Raw genomic sequence first — 25,885 nt, 5'->3', positions numbered from 1 at the left:
ATTTCATCCTTCAGTAACAAGAATTCCTTGGCTAGATGAGTGGGAACACCCCACCTGTAGAATACTTCCATAGGTGGCAATGAGTTTGTTTTGTAATACTGAATGTTTAGGCAGGCTGGAGGCAATTAGGAGGGCAGAATGCTATAGGGATAGAGTGAGATTTTAGTGTAATGTAATAATTTGGGTTTAGGAGTTTTCCTCTGTCCTTAGTTATCTACCATGTTGATTTTATCGACCTCTGTTTACTTAAATGTATCATTTATTTGTTATCTGCATTGCTTTGGAAAATTTGTAGTTAATTTGTTACATGAAGTCTGGCTTCTTAAAAAATCAGTCCACTGGGATGATACAGGATCCACATTCACCCACTCTGCCTGGTTGTACTATTGCCTCTGTCTTGAACTCTCCTGAACTACAGGTAGCCCAAAGCAAGATCTGTCGCAGTCAGACTCATCTCTTTCCCCTCATCTGCCACCAGACAATAACTGCAACTTAAATTCTAGGCTAACCCAGAAAATATGAAGCACTCTAAATGCTCAAAGGACTTAATAATTATCATTATATAGAGTATGTAGTAAAAATATTATAGAGGTGCTTAAGATGTTTTGCAAACATTACTGTGGATGTTTGCATATTGATACACTTTCTAAAGTCTTGTTTGTTTACATTTCATCTTTTCCCCTAACAGGAACCCAAGATTGCTTTCAGCCTTACAAGTAGAAGGCTGAGTCTGTGTGACTTTCCCAAGGTCACCCAGTAAGCTTCCACAGCAGAATAAGGATTTGGACCTGGGTCTCTCAATTACTAGTCCAACCACTACACCACACTTAATCTGTTATCATTATTCCCCTCTTAACAGGCGAATAACAGGCTAAAAGATAGTCCAGCCAGCCTTCAGAAATCAGCAAGCCACCCTGAAGGATAAAAATCTTAAAACAGCTCGCTTAATCTGGTCTGAGTCGGGTTCCTGCGCACTCTGGGAACTGAGGGCTGTTTCATGTGTCACGTTTCTTTTACATAGGTATCAATTCCATGCCAGACATGTTGCATACAGTGGGAGTCTATGATCACATGTGCCAGACTAGTTTATTGTGTGTGCATAAGAAACGCCCTGCAGGATCCAGCCAAAGGGTTGAGGCCAGTGATCCATTTCTACCACTGGAAAGCCAGATGTGTGCCCCAAAGGGCACAAAGATGACCAGTTGGCCAACTTTCCTCTCTCATGCAGCAGTAGCGGAGTACTTCTGTGGCCATGACAGTCAAATGGCTATCAGCCACTAATGAAGCCAGAGGCCACAGTCCCACATTATGGCAGGGAATGCTTTACATTAATTCAGCAGTGTGATGAAGTGCTTGCTAGTGGCAGTCTTGTCTCTTAGTCAGTTCTACTGGCTGATATGAAAAGCTAAAGAGGGCTGGCTGGTAAGGGGGAAGCCTTTCTGAGATCACAAGGGGCATGAGTGGCCATTTTAACAGCACTACCTATGGCCCTGTGAAACCCCCACAAACACAACAGAGAAAAGATTATCTGTAGCAGAAAGGACTGAGAAACACACACTTTTATTCAATACATTTTTTAATTTAAAAACTTGGTACTTTGGATGTTAGCAATAGTTCTTAGCTAAAAATGGCTATTGTGCCCTGGCCAGATACTTCGCTCATAGTTGAGAAGGTTGCCAGCTCTTTCTCAGTTACATGATGGCCAGGAGAGGATGTGCCTTTGGGAGACAGGCTGTAGCTCCTGTGAAAGAGCAGGATATGCTTTGCCAGTAGAGGATCCCCCTGGTTCAAGCCCTGGCATCTCCATCTAAAAGTAGTGATGATACTGGGAAAGTCAGCAGCTGTTGCTTCCAGTCAGAGCAGACAATGCTAGGCTGGATGGTTTTGTTGTGGTCCCTTCTACCACAGAGGACAGCCATTCCACACTGCCCCTGGGGATAAAAGGAGCTGCTTCAGGGCAGCCAAGCCAGGTTTTTTTTTGAGCAGGAACACACAGGAATGCAATTCCATCTGGCTTGTGTGAAACAATGGTGACATCAGGGGGTGTGGCCAAATATGCAAAATGTGTGGGCTTTTTCTACAAAAAAAAGCCCTGGCCAAGCCCCATAGAGAAATCCTTTTGGGAGAAAGCTCTTGGCCTTCGGCTCCTTCCCTGCGCCCACTGCTCAGTCCCTCTTTGTTCCTCCCAAGTGGCAGTCCAGCCAGCCCCTGCAGTTCCTTACACTCCCCTCCTTTAGCCAACAAGATCCCACTTTCTTAACTATCAGCCTGGCTCTAGGGTAACCCAACAAAGCAGCATGGGTGTTGTGAGAAGAGGCACAATGGCCAAACCACAATGCCCCTGGAGCCCACCTGCTACTATTGTGAGGGCACTGTTACCCCCCAGCCCTGTTTGGTTGCACCCTACTCCTGCCCCGCCCTTTCCTCAGGACATTGTACAAATGTGTCCTTAAACCACAAGCACAGAAATCAGAGCAGCAGGATGACAACTGGCGGTGGTGCAGAAGTCCAGATTGAATCTGCAAGCTGTCCATTGAGAAGCAGGAACCCAGAGAGGCATCTGCTGAAGCCTTTCTCCAGGTCCTGAACAAGATGGCCACAGCACCAACATGGCAGCAACTCCTCCATGTGCACAGAGTTCCACTTGGCTCCATTGTGTGATGAGTCCAGGAGCTTAGCTGAGGTAGTTCAGAGTTCAGAACGCTCTGCCTCTTTTGGGGATGTGTCCTGGCTGCTTGCAGTAGACTCCACGTCATATTGCATGTTGGCATAGGCCACTTCCTGTGCTAGCTGGTCCAGCGATGGGCGCCCCAAGACTAAGTTCCGTAGGGAGATCCAGGTCATCAGAAGACTGAGGACACAAGGAAGGAAGCAAAACTGATGTTATTTTTTAAAAATATATATCCTGCCATTTAACCTACAGAGGTTCACCCACCAGCTTATGAAACTGATAAACCATCAAACCCAGAAAAATCTGAATTTAACCTAAAGCTGCAGTCCAAATTCATTATTGCCAGTCTCCAGCCCTGTTAAGCCTCCTTGGTAAAGGCAGTCCTTGAAAGCAGTGTGAAGACAGGCAAGGAATGATGGAGAGCTAAAGCAAGCAAACAGCACTGGAACACTTGCAGGAATCTTTGCAAAGAGCCAAAACAAGCTAGGTTAGAAGGAATTCACAGCCTTATCCAAGTAGGAGAAACCAGCCAAGTAGGCTGGGCTGGCACCTTAAGCTGCTACTGGCATTCCATGTCACTAGGCCAAAAGAGTTCTCAAGATCACAGAAGAGCTTCATAGATGGAAACCGCTGGTTTTGCAGTGCTCCTTGAAAGAACATAATGATGGTAAATTCTCTCAGACTGGAATTTAGGTCTACTCAGGTACTTTGTACTGCGGCTATTGTGCTGCTCTTCTGCTGACATCCACACAAAGGATCATAACAGTGGTTCTAGTCTGCACTCAATACCTAGCTACATTCCCACTAAAATGCCATAAATGTCAGCTGCTCCATGGCAAAAGCGGTCAGTGCCATACTAACCAATTTGCCCATCTTTCTAGCAACATCAGCTCATGCTCAGTCACCTTCAAATAGAGCAACAGACTATTGCAAGCAATTGCTCACAGCACTGCTTCCTTTTGTGGCCTCCCAGGCAACTTCTTTGCCAGTTTGGTGTAGTGGTTAAGTGCACGGACTCTTATCTGGCAGAAGCGGGTTTGATTCCCCACTCTTCCACTTGCAGTTGCTGGAATGGCCTTGGGTCAGCCATAGCTCTCACAGAGCTGTCCTTTAAAGGGCAGCTTTTGTGAGAGCTCTCTCAGCCCCATCAACCTCACAGGCAGTGTTCCCTCTAAGCTGAGTTAGCGTGAGCTAGCTCAGATGTTTAGCCTCCAGCTCACACAGTTTTGCCTAAGCTCAGGAAGGATGACACAAGAGCACAGTAGCTCACAACTTTAATGCCAATAGCTCACAAAGTTGAATTTTTGCTCACAGCTCTACAGCTTACAGGAAAAATTGCTCACAGGGTGTCTGTTGTGGGGGAGGAAGGTAAAAGAGATTGTAAACCACTGAGACTGTGAGATGCAGAGTGAAGTGCGGGGTATAAATCCAATACCATTATCATCTTTTTCTTCTATATGGCACCCCCATGTAATGCCAGTTGTGCTACTTCACTGTTGCAGCTGAAACTTAGACTGGTGCTCCTAAGAACAAAATACTTCCCAACATGTATGAGCTCATGCTTTCCTCAGCCCTTTAATCAATCCTTTTTGTGACCCCATCTTTTTAATTGATCATCAGTGCCACCATTTAACTGATACACCAGCAGAAGTGCAATAAACTTCAGCTTACAAACCTGCAAGCATAGCCAGCTTTTCAGTTAAACATTTCCTGATCTCATTTTGTCTTAGCACTTGCAGCTTTATAAGAAGAATGAGGGAAGGAGTCAGGCAGCATTTTAAAAGGACACTGCGGCTAGGTAATGGTGGGTTATAATCAACCACCTCACCCATCTTGACCACTGGCCAGGTACTGCTGTAATGGTGTTCAAAGCCAAAGATACCACCAGAAGCCAGGTCTGAAACAAGACAGAAGGTCACTACAGACAACACTGAACTGCAGCAGTTTGGCAGTGGTGTGGGCTGGATTCTCTGTAATGAGCAGAGCAATTTGGCTGAATAGTTAGAGTAAAAGCAACCTTAGTTAGGCAGCAGCACAGCTCAATACAGTAAGGGTCTCATGAGTAGGGAGAAGACAGAAGCTACTGGGAACGTGTCCCCCACCTCCTGCGGAAGATGAAATACTTCTTGGTGGTGAAACGATGGAAACGCTCTGCTAGGGTGGCATTGCGTCGCTTCTGTAGCTCCTCCATCCGCCGCTCCCGCCGAAGGAAAGCCTCAACAACTGGGTCTGTTTGGGTCACATTCTCCAGGGAGCCACCTAAGATGGGCTGCAGCTCTGGGGGAAGAGGCTCTGTTTCTAGGGGGACGGAAAGGACAAATAAAAATATCAGGGCTCAGAAGAAGGGAAGCCCACCTGGAAACAAGAGCAGTCTAGAAGAGGCCAATTTGGACAAGTTCAATACAGGCAAGGAGCACAGAGCCTGAAATCCACCTGTGGGAACTATACAGGCAATGATTTGTCTGCCCCCTCTGCCCCCCCCCCCCCCGCCAGCCACTGGCATGACTCACCACTCCCATTCTGCACCTTCTCCCGCAGTTCCTGAAGCTCAGTGAATTTCTTCTCAAGGGCTGTTTCAGTGGTGTTGACATAGATGTACATGTAGCAGGAGGATTCTTGGGACACTGTGAAGACTTTATGGTATTCACCAGCTGGCAACTGTGACCAAGAGCAGAAGGAGCAGCCGTGACAAAAACTAGGCAGGTATCAAGTCTCCCCACAACACAAGGCTTCTGCAGAAGCCTCCAGTATTATCCCTTGCATTCCAAACAGCCCACATGGACCTGAAGATACTCAGGCGATTTCTCTTATAGGGTTCACAATCAGAGAGGGGCTGGGGTGGAACTCCTTTCCAGAAAACTCTCCCATGGTCTTCCCTCCTCCACAATTCTTCCCACCCCTCACATAAATATTTCATATATACAAGTGATGCACCTGCATACCATAAAGGTACAGTGCACCACTGAGTCACAACCAGCTCATGGTGATCTCATGTAGAAGATGATGATATTGGATTTATATCCCACCCTATACTCTGAATCTCAGAGTCTCAGAGCGGTCACAATCTCCTTTACCTCCCCCCACACACACACACACAACAGACACCCTGTGAGGTAGGTGGGGCTGAGAGAGCTCTTACAGCAACTGTCCTTTCAAGGACAACTCCTGCGAGAGCTATGGCTGACCCAAGGCCATTCCAGCAACTGCAAGTGGAGGAGTGGGGAATCAAACCTGGTTATTTGAAGATATTGGATTTATATCCCGCCCTCCACTCCGAATCTCAGAGCAGCTCACAATCTCCTTCCTCCCCCACAACAGACATCCTGTGAAGTGGGTGGGGCTGAGAGGACTCTTACAGCAGCTGCCCTTTCAAGGACAACCTCTGCCAGTGCTATGGCTGACCCAAGGCCATGCTATCAGGTGCAAGTGGAGGAGTGAGGAATCAAACCAAGTTCTCCCAGATAAGAGTCCACACACTTAACCACTACACCAAACTGGCTCTGTAGTTCCACCTTCTGGGGTTTTCATGGCAAGATATGAGCAGAGTCATACTTTCTTAGTTCATGGTGTGAGTGGCTCCCCTTCCCTTCCTCTTTCATTTGGGGCAGAGCCTCAGGTTCACTGGAGATCTTGAAGGTCAGCTGAAGGAACGGCACCTCCCACTCTCCCAAGTTCTAAGCTCTCACCTGTATCCTATCTCCTTCCTGCAGCGTATAATTCATCTGTTTAGTGACAATCTCCACAGCCACTTCGCCTTTCAGCAAGTGGAGGCTGGTGTTGCCGAGGTCCTCGCTGACAAAGTTTTCAAGGTGCAGACCTGTCACAGGGGCAACCAGGGCATGAGTAGCTGACACGCAGGCCAAGGGCTTCTCTTACACTGCAGGAACACTACTATTACCGAAGGCCATCCCTTGTAGAAGTTAACCCACATGAGAAGTATGACATACAACTTCCTAGTGAAGATAAGTCCAGCTCTATTGACAAGCAACCCACAGGCACTTGGCTCAAGGTGAAGTGGCCTTTCCAAGGAACCAGATTCTACCTCTCATGAAGTACCTGGGAAGTCTGCAATGAAGACCACCTCAGTCTGGTTGTCCAGTGACTTTTCAATCTCCTGCAGCTTTGTCCGCCATGGTGACAAGTCAACCAAAAGAGGTTTCAGCCATGATGTCTTTTTGAAGGGAGACCACTCAGCCTGCACAATGTCCACGTGTGGGTCAAAGAGTCTGTGGAGGGGATGAGCAAAGAGCAAAGTGGAGCAGGGGAATCCCAAATATATCCAGCAGTGAGGATGGATCTCTCCATTTCTCTGATTTCATGTAGCTGCCTTTATTCAACAAACTCCCCTTGCTAGAGACACACATACACCCATAGATAGATACACAGACAAGCACTCATTTTGATTTGAAAAGCTGTTGACCACAACTATTAAACTGGTCTCCTTGTTTGGCAAAATGGACTTTGCTAGTCCAAGGGCAGACAGTCCATTGTTGTTCCAGCCAAGGCTTCTCACATCCTCTTCTCTTCATGGGGCACCACCAGGACAGACAATCACCTCTATCCCATCCTCTACAGCACCCCCTTCCACCCCTCCTGCCTTTCAATATTCCTCTTGCCCAGCACCAACTTCCCTTCTAGGCATCCCAATCTATAGCTGGAAATATTAAAACACTGCTATTTCACAAGATCGTGGTTGCACAGAAAGCTGAAAAAGCTGAAAGTGATGGTTTGCTAGAAGTTGGATCAACTTTTCAGACAAATCAATCAAATCACAACATCATACTTGGAATAGTTTGTGAGGCTTGCATGTCTGACTGTAGGTCTCACGGCTGTGTCAGTTCAAGTTTTTGACCTGCTGCCACCCAGCGTCTCCACTCCCCCCCCCACCACTACAAACCTCTGCTGGAAGCGGTCATTGATGGACACCCAGATGTCAAAGTAGATCTCTGGCTGTGAAATGTTGTAGTTTTGCAACAAGTGACTGAGACAGGTGGCATACTGTTTCAGCATATCAGCATGGTCCTTCCAGCGCCGGCTCTGAGTGAACACCTATCCAAACACACACAGCTAAGACACAGGAATGCCTGGAAATGTGCTGCTGCTGCTGCTTCAGGGCCCAGAAGAAACTAGAAATTTCTATTCCAAATACTCAAAAAATTGCAGGTAGAACAAAATATAAGTTTGAAAAGGAAGAAGAAGATATTGGATTTATATCCCGCCCTCCATTCCGAATCTCAGAGCGGCTCACAATCTCCTTCCTCCCCCACAACAGACACCCTGTGAGGTGGGTGGGGCTGAGAGGACTCTTACAGCAGCTGCCCTTTCAAGGACAACCTCTGCCAGAGCTATGGCTGACCCAAGACCATTCCAGGAGGTGCAAGTGGAGGAGTGGGGAATCAAACCTGGTTCTCCCAGATAAGAGTCTGCACACTTAACCACTACACCGAACTGGCTCTCACAGCAGCTGCCCTTTCAAGGAGTTACGCCACTGACATAAATTCAGCTCTTTGTGCTAAGTTTTTCCATACTTTGTTCTGCTTGTTGAATCCAAATTATATAATTTGGAATTATATAATTTGGAATCCAGATTCTATAATACGTGTGAATTGCCCAGCACATTTTGATTTAAAAAAAAAAAATCAAAGGGACAGAATCTCCACAGACCAGCCTTTCTCCAAGATTTTGCTCCTGAAGAAGTTCAAATCAATACATGTCAGGCAATTTGCAAGAACAAAGAAGTCACCCTTTCCAAGTACCAGTTTGGGCCTTGCTGTTCTAGTTGAATCTAGACCATTCAAATCTTACATGCCTGAGAAAGGTTCATTTCACAGGGATAACCACCTTACATACTTTCCTACCCAAACATCACTTTGGTGCTGGAAAACAAACGTTCCCCAGTTACATGCAGTACATGCTTATTTTCCCATATGCACATCCATCAGGCATGTATGGGGAAAACCAGGTACCCATGTATTCGATGAATGCAACAGTGTTCTTGATGTGCATTCTTCTGCAAGGTATCCATTTGTAATCCTCAATTACAATGGCAAATGCCCCCAGAAAGGAAAGGAAGAAAGACTGACCCCAGGGTTCAGATAACCGAGCTCCCCGGTGAGACCATCCCGGTATGTAATCTTCACGTGTTGGTGGGAGCGTGAATGAACCATCATGTCCCACGAATAGCCATAGAGTCCATTGGTCCAATTGTTGTAACCCTGTGTGAGGAATTGATTGGTTCATGTCAGTTCTTTCCAGGTGGGCAGATGCTGCCATTTCATTCTTCCCCCCCTTCCATTCTCCCAATAGTCACAGCAATGTCCTCAGTCGCAGCACCTCCTCTCAAGCCAACTCTTTATGCCTAAAAGCAAAGAGGGTTAGTCATCCAACCTACACAAACTAAACCGAATCCTTTCACTTTAGAACAACATTTAATTAACCTCAAAAGTATATAAATTATTGTTAAAATGGTCTACAGAAGATGAAGTAGTGAAGTCTCAAATGATTAAATGGGCAGTTAATATAAATAGAGAAATACAGATGGATACTTGGGAGTATTTATGGAAAAACTCTATGAAAATTTCAACATGTCAGAGTGTAAAAGAAAATTGTTACAAGATGATGTATAGGTGGTATATGACTCCTAAAAAATTGGCAAAGATGAACAATAAGATGTCAGATAGATGTTGGAAATGTAAAAAACATGAAGGTTCTTTTTACCATATGTGGTGGACTTGTGAAAGAGCAAAACAGTATTGGCAGATGATTCAACAAGAAATTTCTAGGATCTTGGGGTACGAATTCAAGAAAGTGCCAGAGATTTTTCTCTTAGGATTACAAATGGAAAAGTTTCCAAAAGAAGACAGAACTATAATATGGTATATGCTCTCAGTGGCTAGGACATTGTATGTGCAGTTGTGGAAGCAAGAAAAAATACCAGAAAAATAGGATTGGATAGTTAAAGTTATGACATGGAGTGAAATGGACAAATTAACAAGAACTTTAAGAGACTATGAATTGGAGGTTTTTAAGATGGAGTGGAAAAAATTTAGAAGATATGCAGAAAAAGAGTGAAAAGTAAAAGGACATTGGACAATTTTTGGTAATGATTAAGTCTTAGAAGAAAGAAGAATATTAATTTTTGGTTTTAGTAGTTAAGTGTATCTTTAAATGTTAGTAGTTTTTGATAATGATTAAGATTAAGTTTTAGAAGAAGATAGAGTATAAATATTGGTTCTTGATTAGAATACAGTACCTTTAAATATTATTATTTTGAATTATTATCATCAGCGGGAGCCAAGTAACAGGGGGAGGGTAATTAGAAAGTAATATAGGGGATGGTGTGAAAAATGATGTAGAAATAGAAATTGTTACCTTATGTTACCAATGTTTATAATTAAGACGGGGGGGGGGAGAGGGGAGGGAAAAGGGTAATGTATGAGGAAGGCATTAAGTGGTTATTAACATTTTATTAGTATTAGATATAACTGCCATATGTTACCAATAAAAATTGTTTTAACAACAATTGTTTTAACAACAGAACAACATTTAAAACAGTGAAGTGGAATTAAATCAATTAATTAAGAAGCAAAGAGAACACAATCACTTAAGAAACATCAAATAACCTCAGATACAATACACAACAGGATCCAGTCTGAGGTACTAATGCATCTGTCTGCATGCCAAACTGTTCAAAATGAGTTGTGGCAATCCAGCAGCTCCACTGAGAAATGCCAAGTGGCAGTAACAAAGGCAATTTCCCTAAGTTTAATACAGCAGTCCTTGATCTCTTGAACAAGTGTTTTCTCACAGCTAGTTGAATAGATACATCTCACTTGTGTCTTCTTCCTCTGTGAAGAGAAAGTTTAGCTAGAGAACTTCAGTTACCAAGATCTGCAATCCAATACACAGATGTTTGCTAAGTTTACAGGCCAATATGTGAAAAGGACTGCATATTAAACCTGACAGGTTTACTGATGCTATTTAGGGCCTCATGAATGATCTAGTGTATTGTCACAGCTCATTCTGAAATATTTGACTTACAGATTTGTGGTAGCAAATTTTCCTAAGTTAACTGAGCTTTCAAACATTGTTCTCTGACATTATTCCATATTTCCTCCAGGCTGGTATTTCATTTTAAGAATTGTAATTCTGCTTATAATTTTAATATATTGGAATTAAATTATTTAATATGTCTACTCTCTTCTCAATATCTGACTTTTAAAAAATGGTTGTGTGTTTGCTGACTATGTTAAAAAGCAACCAAGGATTGAATGTTCACTGAACACATTAAACTGTCTTCTGCTAAGTTATATCATTGGTCTAGCAAGGGCAGTACTACTCTGACTGACCATGGCTTTCCAAACAGAGCTGTTTTGCATCACCAGCTATTTGATCTTTTTAACTGGAGATGCTGGGGATTGAACCTGGGACCTTCTACATGCAAAACAGACACTCTACCACAGAGCCACAGCACCTTAATGTTATAGTTGAGATTAAGACTGCTATCCGCCATCCTCTGCATGTTTACAGGTGACCCTGGGCCATACACTTCCTGTCTCATAGAAGCACGATGTCTCAAGGAAGCAGAAGAGCTATGCTTGCAGGATTCCAGATAAGGTGGCATTCTCAGCCCTGAGAGGTGCTCATTGCTAGTCCCACCATCATCTACTCTTCAGATGACCCATGCCAAGAAAGTTTCATCCATATCATAAGAACATCCACAATTTAACTATGGAAGCCTGAAACTGTCAAAGGAGTCTCACCTGGGTGACGAAATGTGAGTAGGGCAGAAAGAACTGCTCCATCACATATAACACCGTAAAGATGGCTCCAAGCTTCTGTTGCAGCCCCACTTTTTGAGTTGTTCTGCCCTGTCTCTGCTGCCCTGCTTCTCTATACACACACTCCTGGCTGGGCTGTGGGGGATCTGTTGAGGGCAGGAACTTCTGCAAGAAGGCTGGGAGCTTGGCAATCAGGCGGCGTGGCCAGTCAGGGTAACAGAAGAGGGGGCTGGTGGCCAGCATGGTATAGGAAAACATTCCTGTAGTCAAGAAAGGCATCCAGGACAAAGAATTCCCTTTGGAGAGGTCTGCAAGATCAAGCTTATGCTAAATACAACTTCAAAAACTAGAAAACAGCAAACTATCCGAATGGAAGGACCCTTCACAAATGCAGCTACCCAAAGCACTCCCAAACATGATCATCCAATGAACATCTTGTCTATTTCTCCAAATATACCAATAGGTTGTATCCAACAGCCTGTCAGTGGAAGGATCTTTCCCACTTTTCCCTCCATCTAGCAATCCCTTCCAACCAATCAAGATGATTCCTGGAATCACAGGACCCTCTTGGAAAAACAGCTGTGTGGGTTAGGCAGCTGCAGTGAGAATGGGGCAAAGTTACCCTTCTTGCCTGTTCTATCAGCAGAGCTGCACTGATAGAAGATGCAGCAATTCTGCCCTCTTTGCCTTCATCAACCCACCGATCCACATGGTGGTTATTCCACCACAATCACTATAATCAAATTTCTCAGGATCAAGGACAGCTGGAGGAGAGGGGAAATCACAAAAAAACTATGATCCTTGTGGAAGCATCACTGTGCTACAATAAGGCCCCAAGGATGGATGGGAAGAGAGAACAAAATCCATTATTATCTTCCAGCTGATTTGCTGGAAAAGGTAGCTGTTTCTCCAGGTGGAGTGCTGAGCTGTAATCCTAAGCTATGGTTAACTAGTGATGAGCTGCAGTCCTGCGCTATGGTTAACCAGTTGCCATAACAGCCTTTGAGTGGGTAGTTTGGGTAATGTGGAGTACTTACCAATGCTAAAAAGTTGGGAGTTCATGCAATGGAAGTAGGAGACAAAGAAGAGGGCAGCAGGGCGGCTGGCATCAAAAAAGAGCAGGAAACCAGCTGTGAGATCCAGCACCAAGCCCCCACCATGCACTACCAGTAGGCTGGTCATCTCCTCGGAAAGCACCAACCTGAGGCAAGAGACACAGCACAGGTAAAGAGTGGCTCAGGATAGCTTCAGGTTGTGCTCAGCAGGAACTGGAGCCAGGTCCTTAAATGGCTTGGGAAGGAGCTGTATCATTCCACCTGAACTGTTCATTACAAGACACTGAAGATCCCTGACAACATTCAAGCAGCCTCTGGCCCCTCCCACTCACCTGAATGGGCTGAAGAGCCAATGCTTTGCCAGAGAGCCCATGGAGTAGCCTTCCACCCAATCAGCATCCAGCTTCTTGATGCCCGCAATGAAGTAAACAATAAAAATCTGTTTGGCAAGAAGAATCCTTATTAAGGCTCAGAGGCCAAGTAGCCAGCAGAAGGCACAAAGTGTAAAGCTGGAGGCCACAGGAAGAAACCAGAAGGGCTTCTTTCAGGGCTGAAGGAAGAAATCAAGGCCCAGACTAGGGTAGTTATAATCTGGGATGCATTAACCCTGAATTCACTCAGTTATAACTTTTTTTTCTCAAAATGCAGATTATTTGCTCACTACTTCAGAATACATTGTTTTATTACTGTGATGGAAGTACCATCAAGTCACAGTTGACTTCAGCAACCCTGCAGATTTTTCAGGAAAAGAGATGAACAGAGGTGGTTTGCCATTTCCTGCCTCCGCTTCATGACCCTGGTATTCCTTAGAGTCCCCCATCCAAATACTAGCCAGGACCATCCCTGTTTAGCTTCTGAGATTTGAAGAGATCTGGCTAGGCGGGGCCATCCAGGATAGGGCATTTTAGCAGTCCCTCTTGTTTATACCTTGTGTCCAGCAGAAGCAGAAAACTACATTTATTAATACTTCCAACCCCTGCTGCTGCTTCTAAGTATTTTTAACTCTTTCCACTCAAATAAGCGTTTTTCTTTTTTACCTCATGACTCCTGTGTGGTTTTAGGAAGACAATTTTTTTTCTTAAATAACAACTAATTAAGGAAAAGAGAAACATCAACATTCATTTTTCCCCTTGGATTGGATTAAAGTTTAACCATAGACGGGGGTGGAGGTGAGTGGAGGATGGCTACCAATAAACCCCATAATATGCAACATTTTATTCATTTCTATATTTTCATCCAAACCCAGCATTTGTCACACCCATCTGATCTACCACCTGCTCATGCTGGCTACAAGCGCTCCAATTCTGGCTCTTATGCTCTGTTACAATCCTTCTTAATTAAGAGCTTGTCAAGAAGCAGCACTGCTGGTGGTGAGGTGCCTCACCTAACACACAGAGCTCCTTTTGCTTCTACAGGACATCACTGGTGCAGAAACTGGCACAGCATGCATGCAGGAAAGTGGGGCTGAAGTCCAGTAGCATGTGCACTGTACCTGGAAGCGCAGCACTGTGTAGTTCCACAGGGGCACATGAGCATTTCTCTTCTGTGAATTCCAGAAGCCATCAATGGACCTATAAGGAAAGAATTATCAGCAGGGGCTGCCAGAAAGGACGGTTAAGAGTAAAATGCTAGATTTGGATTTTGGCTTTGTGGGAACTCTGTGGTAAGGGAAAGGAGTTGAGGGGGGGAAGGAAGGAGGGGTGCCTGCTGTAGCCCTGAATGGATTCCCAGAGGTGTAGTAATTGCTTTTTGCAGTTCGATCCAGGTGGGCACTTTGCATTATAAACCCCACCAGAAGAAGAAGAAGATAATATTGGATTTATATCCCGCCCTCCACTCCGAAGAGTCTCAGAGCGGCTCACAATCTCCTTTACCTTCCTCCTCCACAACAGACACCCTGTGAGGTGGGTGGGGCTGGAGAGGACTCTCACAGCAGCTGCCCTTTCAAGGACAACCTCTGCCAGAGCTATGGCTGACCCAAGGCCATGCTAGCAGGTGCAAGTGGAGGAGTGGGGAATCAAACGCGGTTCTCTCAGATAAGAGTCCGCACAGTTAACCACTACACCAAACTGGCTCTCTATATGTAGCTCTGTTTACTGCACCTCATTCCTCGTCTGAAGAAGTGTACATGCACATGAAAGTTTACATTCTGAATAAAAGTTTGTTGGTGTTAAAGGCGCTACTTGACTCCTGCTTTTTGCAGTGTGGGGCCTAATCATGGGGAACCCAATTTCCAACTGGATTTCACCAAGCAGCCTTGGGGAAATGACTCCAAGCAAGTCTTTGCAAGGGTTAACAACTGCCACTCCAAGTTTCCCAAGAAATAAGGGGCAATAAAGTATTCATCTCTTAGGGGTAGGAATCCCAACAATGAGGAAGAGACAGAGGCAGGCAGAAGTACAGTGAGACAAAGGTCTCTAATCTTCACACTGCCATGGAGTTTGCAAGCACCTGCTCAGAATAAAACACGATAATATTGTAAATAAAATAATAAGGAGCACCTCATGAGGGACTTGAGACTTACTACGCTTTTATAAGATACATTTCCCATGGTGTACAGTTCAACTTACACAACACCCTTTTTTCCTTGCTTGGTCTCATCCTGATGCTTGCTGATTACTGAGGTCAGAACTATATCCTGTGCTAAAACTCCCAAGTTGTCCATATGAAAAAAATTCCACAATTGAAATGATGGTTTGTTTGCTTGGCATAATCTTATTCTGAACACAAAGAACCATGGCAAAACCAAAAACAGGGCAACGGAAAAGGAGAAAGTCAGAAGAATACACTGTATTTGGGAGAAAGTGATTACAGGGCCCTTACCAGTAGCGGTTTGCATTCATGAATGTAAGCTGGAAGCCGATCAGTCCATATAGATAGGAATGGTTGTTCCAAGCTGTTTTGTCCAGGAAGAAGATATACCAGTATGGCAGTACGAAGAGCAGGCAGCTGAGGCGGTAGAAGCAGCCCAGCATGATCCCCAAGGCACCTGTCAATGGAGAGAGGCACAGCTACAGTGATTCTCTCCACCCTCACACCATCTTCATAGGCAAGCAAATAAATTTGCCTTAGAGGCGGTCAGGAGAATCAATGAGGAAGCCCAGGGAGTGAGATGTTTTCTTCAGCCAGCAGACCCGTTCTGACCCTCCTGGTGGGATAAAGTTCTTCTCAAGGACAGAAATAGTCTCCTGGAATCCTTACCCAGCAGCATGACCATGTAGACCACATACATCCAGTCCAGTGGAAGTGGCTCCAGGAAGTTGAAGAGGGGAAAGCGACACACCTGCAGCCCATCCAGGTATTTGTGGTCCAAGTAGCTCAAGCCCCGCTCTTGTGGAATGTCCAAGGCCATCAGCAGCCCTAAGAAAAGGACAGAGCGAAGAAGAGAAACAGAGGTCAATCACAGCAACAAAACCGAGCAAGAGGAAGGCCCCCTACTTGGCACAAGCAGGTCAAAGGAAAAGAGGCAGGGTGCATGGGATTCCAGAGCAAGTGTGCCTTGGGAAAAAACCCATTGTGGAAAACGGAGGTCTACTGTATTATTCCCTAAGAGCCATGACCATAAAGAGAAAGGATAAGGCAAGGAAGTGAGGTGAGGTGAGCTACACTCTGCTGATGTGGCTTTAACCATGACTGTAATTCTTACACTGAATTTAAAAAACATTCTCCACTTCCACTATTTTAAAATGTCTGGTGATTTATTTTATCGTCATTGCTACCACTGCTGTTCTGTTCTCACAACATAATGTGGTTTGAATTTGGTTTTCACAGAAGTGTGGTTCTGGTTCAATCCAGATCTTGTTCCTTTGAGTTTTGAATTTCATCCTCTTGACCAAAAACACTACTCTGATTCAAAGGCATCTTCTAACATCCCCAGGGAAGAATATTAAAAGTTAGCCATCATAAAAAACAAACAAGTTATTTTCATATGGCCAAAGTACCAAAAGCAAACTAGAGACAGGCACAGCAGCCTCTTAGCCCTGAGCCTCAGCAGGGAAAGTCAATCTGGGCCTTGAAGCCGCAGCTTCCCGATAAAAGGAGCTTTGACAGAGGAGGTGCCAGCTTTCACTGCTTCCTTTCCCCAAGCCAACCTCCTGAGGAGTGGCAGCATGCAGCCAGGAAACAGATCACAAGGGCCTTCTGTGCAGGACTAGAAAACTGAGGCCTTTTCAGGTTGTGCTCAGAAATATCCACTTCAACATGCAGCCCCAGGTCACCAGCATTTACTGCAAGCAGGAGAGGTGGTCTCCCTCACCAGTTGGGTCACTATTATAGGCAACTCCAGAAAATGGTTGGAGTCCACACTCTTTTATAGGGGCATGGACAGCCAGCTGAGAGAAGCAGCAACAATGCAGGAAGTTTCCAAACACAGGGAGAGAACAGTGGCAGCAGCAATCTAACTAGAGTAGCAAGGGAAGGAAGCAGTGGAAGATCCACCAGCTAATATTTGCGGATGTTATCAGACTCCTATACAGAGAATATTTGGATGGATCACATTTGTTCTACGTCAAACAAGCTGCAGAAAAGCTAACACTCAAAAAAAAAACAATGAACACACACACAAACCCAAATAACATAGTTTCAGTTTTGTTTCCACCAGTCTAACCTGCAAAAAAATTCCATCCTGCCCCCGAATATGAGGATGTTAGTCCCTGAAAGTGTAAGGAAACTGTCCGGTTAATATTTCATCAAAAAAGAGAGAGTTTTTAATATTCCAATGTCTCTTTATGTGTCTAGGTGAGAGAAATAAAAACTAAGCAGGTGAAACAGCCTGCCTCACTTCAAAATCGCTTCTGTGGTACCAGATCATACATTTTTCTTTCATAATTTGTGCTGTTTAAAACTAGCACTTTGTTTCAAGATAGGCTGCCTTTTGGCTGCAGAGATTTTGTTCTCCTGGAATTCTCCATGAAAAGGCTGTGCTTTTTTCTTTGTCTTTCGCTGGCTTGCCTCTTAAGTAAAGAACTGGACCAGGCAATATTTGGCAGTGATTCTAAGAATACCTTCCTGGAAATAAGTCCCCACAGAATAAAATGAGCCTTAATTCTGAGTAGACATGTTTAGGGTTACTCCCTTTGTTTCTTCTTGAGCCATATTTAGACAAGAAGCTATTTTTGCTCCCAAGTCAGCATTTCATTGCCAAGGTACACATGAGACACAGTCCCCAAGAATGAAGAAACTATGTGGGAAAGCCAATATTGCACCTCTTCACATGCAGACCACATCTTTAATCAAACCCAATGGAACACAGATGGTCCTATGCTGCATGGACAGAGTGGCCTTCAAATAAAACTGCCTCTGCTTACATTTACACATTTGGGAGGTGCATGATAAGAACCTCTGAATGTGAATTTCAGGAATTTCAACAACCAGCCCCAAATGGAACAGAGCTGAAGTCTTTCCAATTCCAGTTGGATTCCCATCAGTTTGAGCAACCTCTGGGCAATATTTCAAACAGTATTAGGCATGGCTGCCTTTTCAGAGAATCTCAAGAGAACACGTTCCGCAAAGGCACTGCCCACCACCACTTGCTCTTCCCCCTGCCAAGTCCAAAGTCTCCCTCTCTTCCGATAAGGAAGAGAGCAGCAACATTAACCAAAGTTGTGGAAACAGAGGTTGCTTGTCCAAACATGTGGGCTGTTGCTTGCCTAAAATGCAGGTGGATTCTAATAGTACTGTAAAGAAGTTACAACATAAGGAGTTGCAGACAGATCTGTGACAGGATGTGGAAACCTTGTAGCTGTATTACATTGCAACTTCCATTTTATTTCTTTTATATCTCTCAGGAAAATTGTAGGTTCTGCTGGCCACAGAAAATGCCCCGTCAGATTCGGAGAGTAGATTTGTAAAGGGCAAGAAAAGCCTGCTGGAAGAGACAGACAATGTTGACATGGGTGGGGGAAGAGAGCAACTGCTCTGTAAGCACGCTGCAAGCAACCATCACATCTGGAGTCAATTCTGTGCCTGCATCTTCTGGGAGAAAGGCCATCCCAAGCTACATGCTCCACCTATCCCAAATATAACAGTGAAAGTACCACAAAAAATGTATGCCTAGTTTTTATACTTTAACATGCTAATATGTGGCACACAAATGACTTACAGATGCTGGAAACAGAGCAAATGTCCCTATCCATATAAATGAAGTGGCAGAATCAGAGTATCATCACTGTTCTAAAAGAAAACTTTATGATTCAGCACGTATCAGTAAAGCATCAAAACACAAAAGTGAAGAACTCAATGTTATTTTGCAGGCTTAAAAATAAACTCCCCAGACTGATGAGGACAAATGAGCAAGCTCATTGCCCTTAATCAATTAAAGAGATAATAAAGGAAAGCAAAGAGGATGGGGGATTTGGTTTGCTCAAACTTCTAAAAACTCACAGTGCACTAGCAGTGGAAATTTCCCAGCCGTTTACCCCATTTACAATCCTCTGCAGTCTTTCAATCTGTCCTTGGTAGGAGCAGTTGATATCCCTATTTCCTGGGAGTTTGCTTAACCCAGGCATACATCAAGAGGATCCATTGTTAGAGGTACTTTGACAATACTCCAAGACTCTCCACTCCCAAACTGACCAAGGCACCTCATGCACCTCTCAAACCAGAGCCCTTTCTCCAACAAACCCTCCAGTGTATCCTAAGGGGCCAACCCTTCTCCGCTCAGAAGCCTGAAGGCAAAACTCACCAAAGAGGAAACGGAAGACTCCCAAGGCCGCAGGATCAGTAGGCCTGTTCAGCAGGCAGACAAAGCAATGCCAGCTGGAAAGATCAGCACTTTCAAAGCCCAAGAGAGATTTGGTCCAGTTGCGGTGGGATGACACAGCGTACCGGGTTTTCTTTTCCTTGCTCTGCTTCTTCTGGCCGACAAAAGACTCTGCCACTTGGGCTCCTGCAAAAGAAAGCTGGGCAGGATAACTGATAGGCCTTAGCCACAAAAAAACCCAGGCATCTTGAATTGACATCCCCCAGGCACTTTGAATGACAGTGAAGATGCAAAAGGAACACACAGGAAGTCTGTCTCAAGCCATTTAGGAGTGGAACGTTTATTTATTTGATTTTTCCCCCTCACCACTCACCCAAAGGGTCTTGCAGTGACTTACAACATGGTAAAACCGATAAGGGAAAAACAAATACAAATACAAAATATTAACATTAAAATATGTGGCTATCACCATACTACTAATAGAAACAGCCCAAACACTGGAGGTTACCCTCCATGGGCCATCCTAAACAATTTGGAGTTGCATACCCTGCAGAAACTAACAAATCCAGCAGGGTATGGGTATCATTCAAGAGTGCATTCCACAGGACAGGGGCTGCAACTGAGAAGGCCCTTCCCCTGTGGGTGGGCACCTGTAATAGGGCCCTAGAGAATGACCAAAGTAAGCACGGGAGGGGGGGCATTGTAACAGGTTTAGGTACAAATTACTTCATTTTTTAAAAAGTGTTTTGGTACAAACGACTTTAATGTTTTGGTACACATTACTTGGATTTCAAAAAGCAGTAGACTACCCCCCAGCCCCTTCACACATCCATGGTGGCACAGTCCTGTCAAATGACACTGGAGGCTCTGCCTTCCCCACTTCCCCATGAGGGTTCAACTTTGGCTAGAAAATTCCAGGAGATCTGAAGGTGGACTTTGAAGTGGGCGGAGTTTAGGGAGGGGAGGCAGCTCAGTGGGGAACTGTTTTCCAGTTGGACTAAGATGCCGGACTCCAGGTGGGATTCCCCTGGAGAAAATGGACGTTTTGGAGCGTGGACTGAGGCCACTGGACTCTATGGCCTTGTACTTCCACTGAGGTCCCTGTCCTTCCCAAATTCCATCCCCAAATCTCTGAGTCTCCCAACCTGGAGCTGGCAACCCTAATGCCCCATCCTCCGCTAGGGGCCAGCGGGGAACCCCAACCACTCCTAGTGTTGACACGTGTTTAATTGGCCCTTCGAAAAGGGGACCACCTTGTCAAGGATTCATACCCACGCCCCACCCCGCATGAATGGAGTCCCAAGCCAGCATTTCTTCGCTTAGCTTCGCTTTAATTTTGCCCACAGCGATTTCAGGAACCCGCCTCCTCACTGTTGCAACGCTGCCCCACTGGGGGCCGCGGCCCGTTCTCCGCCCGGCGCTTCCTCTCCCCGGAAAAGGGAGAGCAGCGCTGGTGCAACCCAGCCAGCCCCTGCGAGAATGAGCTCCGCACCCAGCCCAGCCTGACCTGCCGCGGGAACCCGAGCCGGTCCCATCTCCAGGTGGCGGCGGTAGAGGCGGCTAGACAACTGATCAGGCAGGCAAGGAGCGAGTCTCGTCGTCCCCTCGCGTCTGCGGCCTATTCCTGGCTCACTCCGAAATTCGCTCTCAAAGCTCCACCCAGCCACGGCTGAAGCCCGGCCCAGGAACGGACGCCCGTCCCTTTGTTGGTCCCGCGGCTGGCTCTAGATCGAGCGCTGGCCGAAGATCCACTTCTGGTTCGATTTCCACACACACACACACACCCCGGGACTTTAGCCACATGTGCTGCGTCCCGTGCTGCCCTCAAGGGGGCGCTCTCTGCCAGTCTAAGGTGTCTTATACGAATTGACTCCCTTCCTGCCAACTGACTTCCCCCACCACCTGTTTGGAAGACTTGAGGAAGTCTGTGTCAATGTATCTGAAGAACTGTGCGCCCAGAATAAAAATGCGTTGGTCTTAAAGGCACCATGGATTCCAACTTTGTCCCATTGCTTCGGACCAATATGGCTACCCACCTGAATTTGTCTCATGCAGGTCCCTCTGCTGGTGTCTGATCTTCTCCAGCGTGGCAGGGCTGTGTTTTGTAAGGCCAAAGATGGTCCTTGCATCCTCTGTTCTGTTCCCAGCAGAAGGCAGTCTAATTGTTCATTTTGACAGGCATGCTGCCAGGCTGTGCTACCCAAATTCATATCTTCTTTTCCTGAACTAGAAGAGGCAGAGACAGGAAGCAGCTGTTAACCATCCACTTCTCTAGTGAGAGGATGGAAACCCTGGGCATATATAAATGCTGACAGCAGTCAGAGGGATTGGAACAAACTTCAGCTTTAGAAGTGAACACAACCTTGAACCACTTAGGATTCCAGGGAGAGAATCATGAAGGACAACTTGTGGGAAATATTCCTCAACTTTTGTTATAATACAACTTTTGTTGTAATCTGTCCTGAGCCCACTTGCAGGGAGGGTAGAATAAAAATGGAAATCAATCAGTCTGCATACTGAAAACCAACATGACAAAGAGAAGGGGAAGAACCTTTCTTGTTGTTGTTATTTCAGTTTGCATGGAGTTTGTGATATAATGGAACAAAGGTATTTATTTATTTATATATTCGATTTATATCCCACCCTCCCCACCAAGGCGGGCTCAGGGCAGCTTACAACATAAAATTCAAAACAATAAGGTTAATAAATATTAAAATACATTGAATAATTTACAACAGTTAAAACAGGAAAACGATCTATTCTACAACCTTCCTTCGCAGTTTTTAAGTACCAGTCAGTTATATGCCAACCGGAAGAGGACTGTCATGAAGGCCTTGCGGAACTGCCCAAGGTTCTGCAAGGCCCTCACCTCTTCCGGTAGCTGGTTCCACCAGCAGGGGGCTGTAATTGAAAAGGCCCTATCCCTGGTTGACTTCAGATGGGCCTCCTTCAGCCAGGGGATTACTAGCAGATTTTGGGAACCAGATCTAAGCACTCTCTGGGGAACATGTGGGAAGAGACGGTCCCTAAGGTAGGCAGGCCATAGAGGGCTTTAAAGGTGATAACCAGCACCTTGTTCCGAACCCGGTATATTATTGGCAGCCAGTGCAGTCCCCAGAGCCCTGGCTGAATGTGCTTCCACCTGGGGAGCCCTAATAACAGCCGGGCGGCGGCATTCTGCAGTAGCTGCAACTTCAGGGTTCAGCACAGGGGCAGCCCCATGTAGAGGGCATTACAGTAGTCCAGCCTCGAGGTGACCATTGCATGGATCACTGTTGCCAGATCGCCATGCTCCAGGAAAGGAGCCAACTGCCTCGCCCGCCTAAGATGAAAGAATGCGGACTTAGCAGTGGCTGCTATCTGGGCCTCCATTGTCAGGGCAGGCTCCAGTAGTACCCGCAAGCTCTTGACCCTGTGTGTCATTGTCAGTGGCACACCATCAAAGGCTGGTAGGGGAATTTCCCTTCCCGAACCACGCCGACCCAAGCAAAGGACCTCTGTCTTCGCTGGATTTAGTTTCAATCTGCTAAATCTAAGCCATCTAGCCACGGCTTGTAATGCCAGGTCCAGATTTTCTGGGACACAGTCAGGCCGTCCATCCATGAGTAGATAGAGCTGGGTGTCATCAGCATTCTGGTGACAACCCAACCCATACCTCCGGGCAATCTGGGCAAGGGGTCGCATGTAGATGTTGAACAACATCGGGGAAAGTACCGCCCCCTGAGACACCCCACAATCAAGCGTGTGTCTCCGGGACAGTTCACCCCCAATCGCCACCCTTTGTTCCCAACCATCAAGGAAAGGAAAGCCATTGTAGGGCCAACCCCTGAATCCCCGTGTTGGCGAGACGGCAAGCCAGCAACCGATGGTCAACTGTATCGAACGCTGCCAATAGGTCTAACAACATCAGTACTGCCGAGCCGCCTCGGTCCAGATGCTGCTGAAGGTCATCCACCAACGCAACCAGCACTGTCTCTGTCCCATGGCCCAGACAAAAGCCGGACTGATGGGGATCGAGAACGGAAGCATCCTCCAGAAAGCTCTGTAACTGTAACGCCACTGCCCTCTCAATAATTTTACCCAAAAAGGGTAAATTCGAGACCGGCCGGTAATGTGCCAATTCGGCTGGCTCTAGCGTTGATTTTTTCAGGAGAGGGCAGACCACTGCCTCTTTAAGAGGTGCTGGAAAACACCCTTCCATAAGGGATCTATTCACGATATCCCGTACAGGATATCTGAGCTCCTTCTGGCAAGCTTTAATAAGCCAGGAGGGGCAAGGGTCCAAATCACAAGTTGTAGGGCGCGCAGACGAGAGGATCTTGTCAACTTAAGGTAGAATCCCCCACCTACAGTCTGAAGGCCTCTTCCATTTCATTCTCTTGCACATCAAAGTAACTGACATCCTATAAGACATTCTAGGAGATCACTATATCCTACATCTTTGACAGCCAGCATAGGGTTGAACTAGGGTCTGAGAGACTTCTGCTCAGCCGCTTGGCTTCTGGTCTCTGCAGTCTCACATGGTTCTATCTTGTCCCTTGTGCTTTTAAACTTCTATGTGAAGCTGCTGGTATTGACCTTTAAAGACCCATACAGCTTGGGGCCAGCATACCTGAAAGATTGCCTTCTCACATATTAACCTATCCAATCTCTCTGGTCATCTTCAGAGGCCTTGCTTTGAGTGCCCCTGCCATTTGAGGCTAGACAAATGGCAATGCAACAAAGGGCCTTCTCAGTCATGGTGGCAAAATGGTCTGTCTCCCTCTGTCTTTGTCTTCTGCCAGTGGGTGTAGACTAATTTGATTTGGGCTGCAGAGCTTTCTAAGTATCAACAATATTTGTGGTTGGATTTGTGTGACTAGAAACTAGCAAATAGGAACTGGGAACCAATTTCAGGCTTATCTTGTTTTCATTCTGCAAGGTGGCAACCTGTTACAGTGGTTACAGTCTGCCAGTGCCCTAATTGCAGATTTATGTGTAGTGCTTTGAATTACTTCCTCAGCTCGTTTCAGTCCAGTGGCAGTGGTGCACTGGCCGGGTGTCAGATTGCCCGATGGCGAGTCCCTGATGAAGTGGGCCCCCTTAAACATTAGACAATATGTTTAAAATGTTAATGTCCTTTTAGTAGCTTGAAAATATAATAGAAGTTCCAGTATTATTACTGTAATGCAACTAAAATTTACATTGTAGTTAGGGTTGCCAGCCTTCAGGAGGGGCCTGGGGATCTCTCACTTTTACAACTGATCTCCAGCTGGCAGAGATCAGCTCCCCTGGAGAAAATGCAATCTGTATTTACATTTAATATCTACTGCATACTACCAGTAAAATATATGTATATGTACACTGTAATTACTAATATACATACATTTCGCAAAAGTTTTAATTGTTCCTTTTTTCCACTTATGTATTTTTTGAAAATTTTATTTATTTCTTATAAAAATTAAATGATAGCCTTAAAGTTGTGGGTGGGCCCCCTTTGTCTCCTGGCAACCAATATTTTTAGACCCACTCCACCACTGTCCACATTTATTCAGTTTAAGGAGAATAGCCCCTTGCCCTGATACAGTGTTTTGGGGCACAACCTGATAGCAAAAGCAAGACAGGTACTGGTGCTTAGCCACACAACGGTTCAACATTCGAGGCCACCTGTATAAATAAATAAATAAATAATAAAAATTTTATTTATACCCCGCCCTCCCCGCTGAGGCAGGCTCAGGGCGGCTTACAAGACATGGCAAAAGCCATGTTAAAACAATAAAACAAGATAATACAGTTACGTACAATTAACAATTAAGCATTTAAATAATCTAAAAACAGTCTAAAATAATATAATTTAATAGTGCTACTATCTCAGTTGTATTAATAATGGTGTGATGTTTATTCCAAGTTCCATCTTAGAAGGCTAGCTGGAAGAGGGTGGTTTTGCACGCCCTACAGAATTAGTTAAGATACCGTAGGGCCCGCACCTCTTCCGGCAGCTGGTTCCACCATTGGGGTGCCTTTATAGAGAAGGCCTGTTCTCTAGTTGTTTTTAATTTGGCCTCCTTTGGCCCAGGTACTTCCAGAAGGTTTTGTGAACTGGATTGTAGTGCTCTCTGGGGAACATATGGAGAGAGGCAGGTCCCTAAGGTAGGCAGGTCCTCAGCCATATAGGGCTTTAAAGGTAATAACCAGCACCTTGTAATGAACTCGGTATACAATTGGCAGCCAATGCAGTTCCTGCAGCCTAGGCCGCACATGTTCCCACCGGGGTAGGCCCAATAGCAGTCTGGCTGCTGCATTCTGCACTAGCTGCAGTTTCCAAGTTTGGCACAGGGGCAGCCCCATGTAGAGGACATTACAGTAATCTAGCCTCGAGGTGACCATTGCATGGATCACTGTTGCCAGGTCATTGCGTTCCAGGAAGGGAGCCAACTGCCTCACCCGCCTAAGATGAAAGAAGGCGGATTTGGCAGTGGCTGCTATCTGGGCCTCCATTGTCAAGGAAGATTCCAGTAGCACTCCCAAGCTCCTGACCCTGCACACTGGTACCAGTAGCGCACCGTCAAAAGCTGGAAGGGAGATCCCTCCCTCAGGACCACCGCGCCCTAGGCAAAGGACCTCTGTCTTTGCTGGATTCAATTTCAGCCCACTCGACTTAATCCAATCTGCCACAGCTTGCAACGCCCGGTCCAAATTT

At 45.6% G+C, this 25,885-nt stretch overlaps 1 protein-coding gene across 1 annotated transcript; it reads right to left on the bottom strand.

Annotated features, from left to right (window-relative positions):
- Nucleotides 1-1,558: 1,558 nt before the first annotated feature.
- GGCX (gamma-glutamyl carboxylase) lies at nt 1,559-20,797 on the bottom strand. The gene is made up of 15 exons (XM_060250975.1): nt 20,714-20,797; nt 19,189-19,392; nt 15,708-15,866; nt 15,330-15,495; nt 13,999-14,077; nt 12,839-12,945; nt 12,489-12,652; nt 11,434-11,711; nt 8,755-8,886; nt 7,569-7,720; nt 6,728-6,897; nt 6,358-6,488; nt 5,182-5,329; nt 4,774-4,969; nt 1,559-2,851 (listed from the first exon to the last, which is right to left on the bottom strand). Exons 1-15 carry the CDS (start codon nt 20,739-20,741, stop codon nt 2,689-2,691), a joined length of 2,277 nt encoding a protein of 758 aa, XP_060106958.1. The 5' UTR covers nt 20,742-20,797; the 3' UTR covers nt 1,559-2,688.
- Between the last annotated feature and the right edge of the window lie 5,088 nt (nt 20,798-25,885).

The sequence above is a fragment of the Heteronotia binoei genome, chromosome 12, assembly GCF_032191835.1.
Source record: "Heteronotia binoei isolate CCM8104 ecotype False Entrance Well chromosome 12, APGP_CSIRO_Hbin_v1, whole genome shotgun sequence".
Taxonomy (NCBI): Eukaryota; Metazoa; Chordata; class Lepidosauria; order Squamata; family Gekkonidae; genus Heteronotia; species Heteronotia binoei.
Note: the sequence above shows the minus strand (reverse complement) of the source record. Positions and strands in the feature narration are given on the sequence as shown.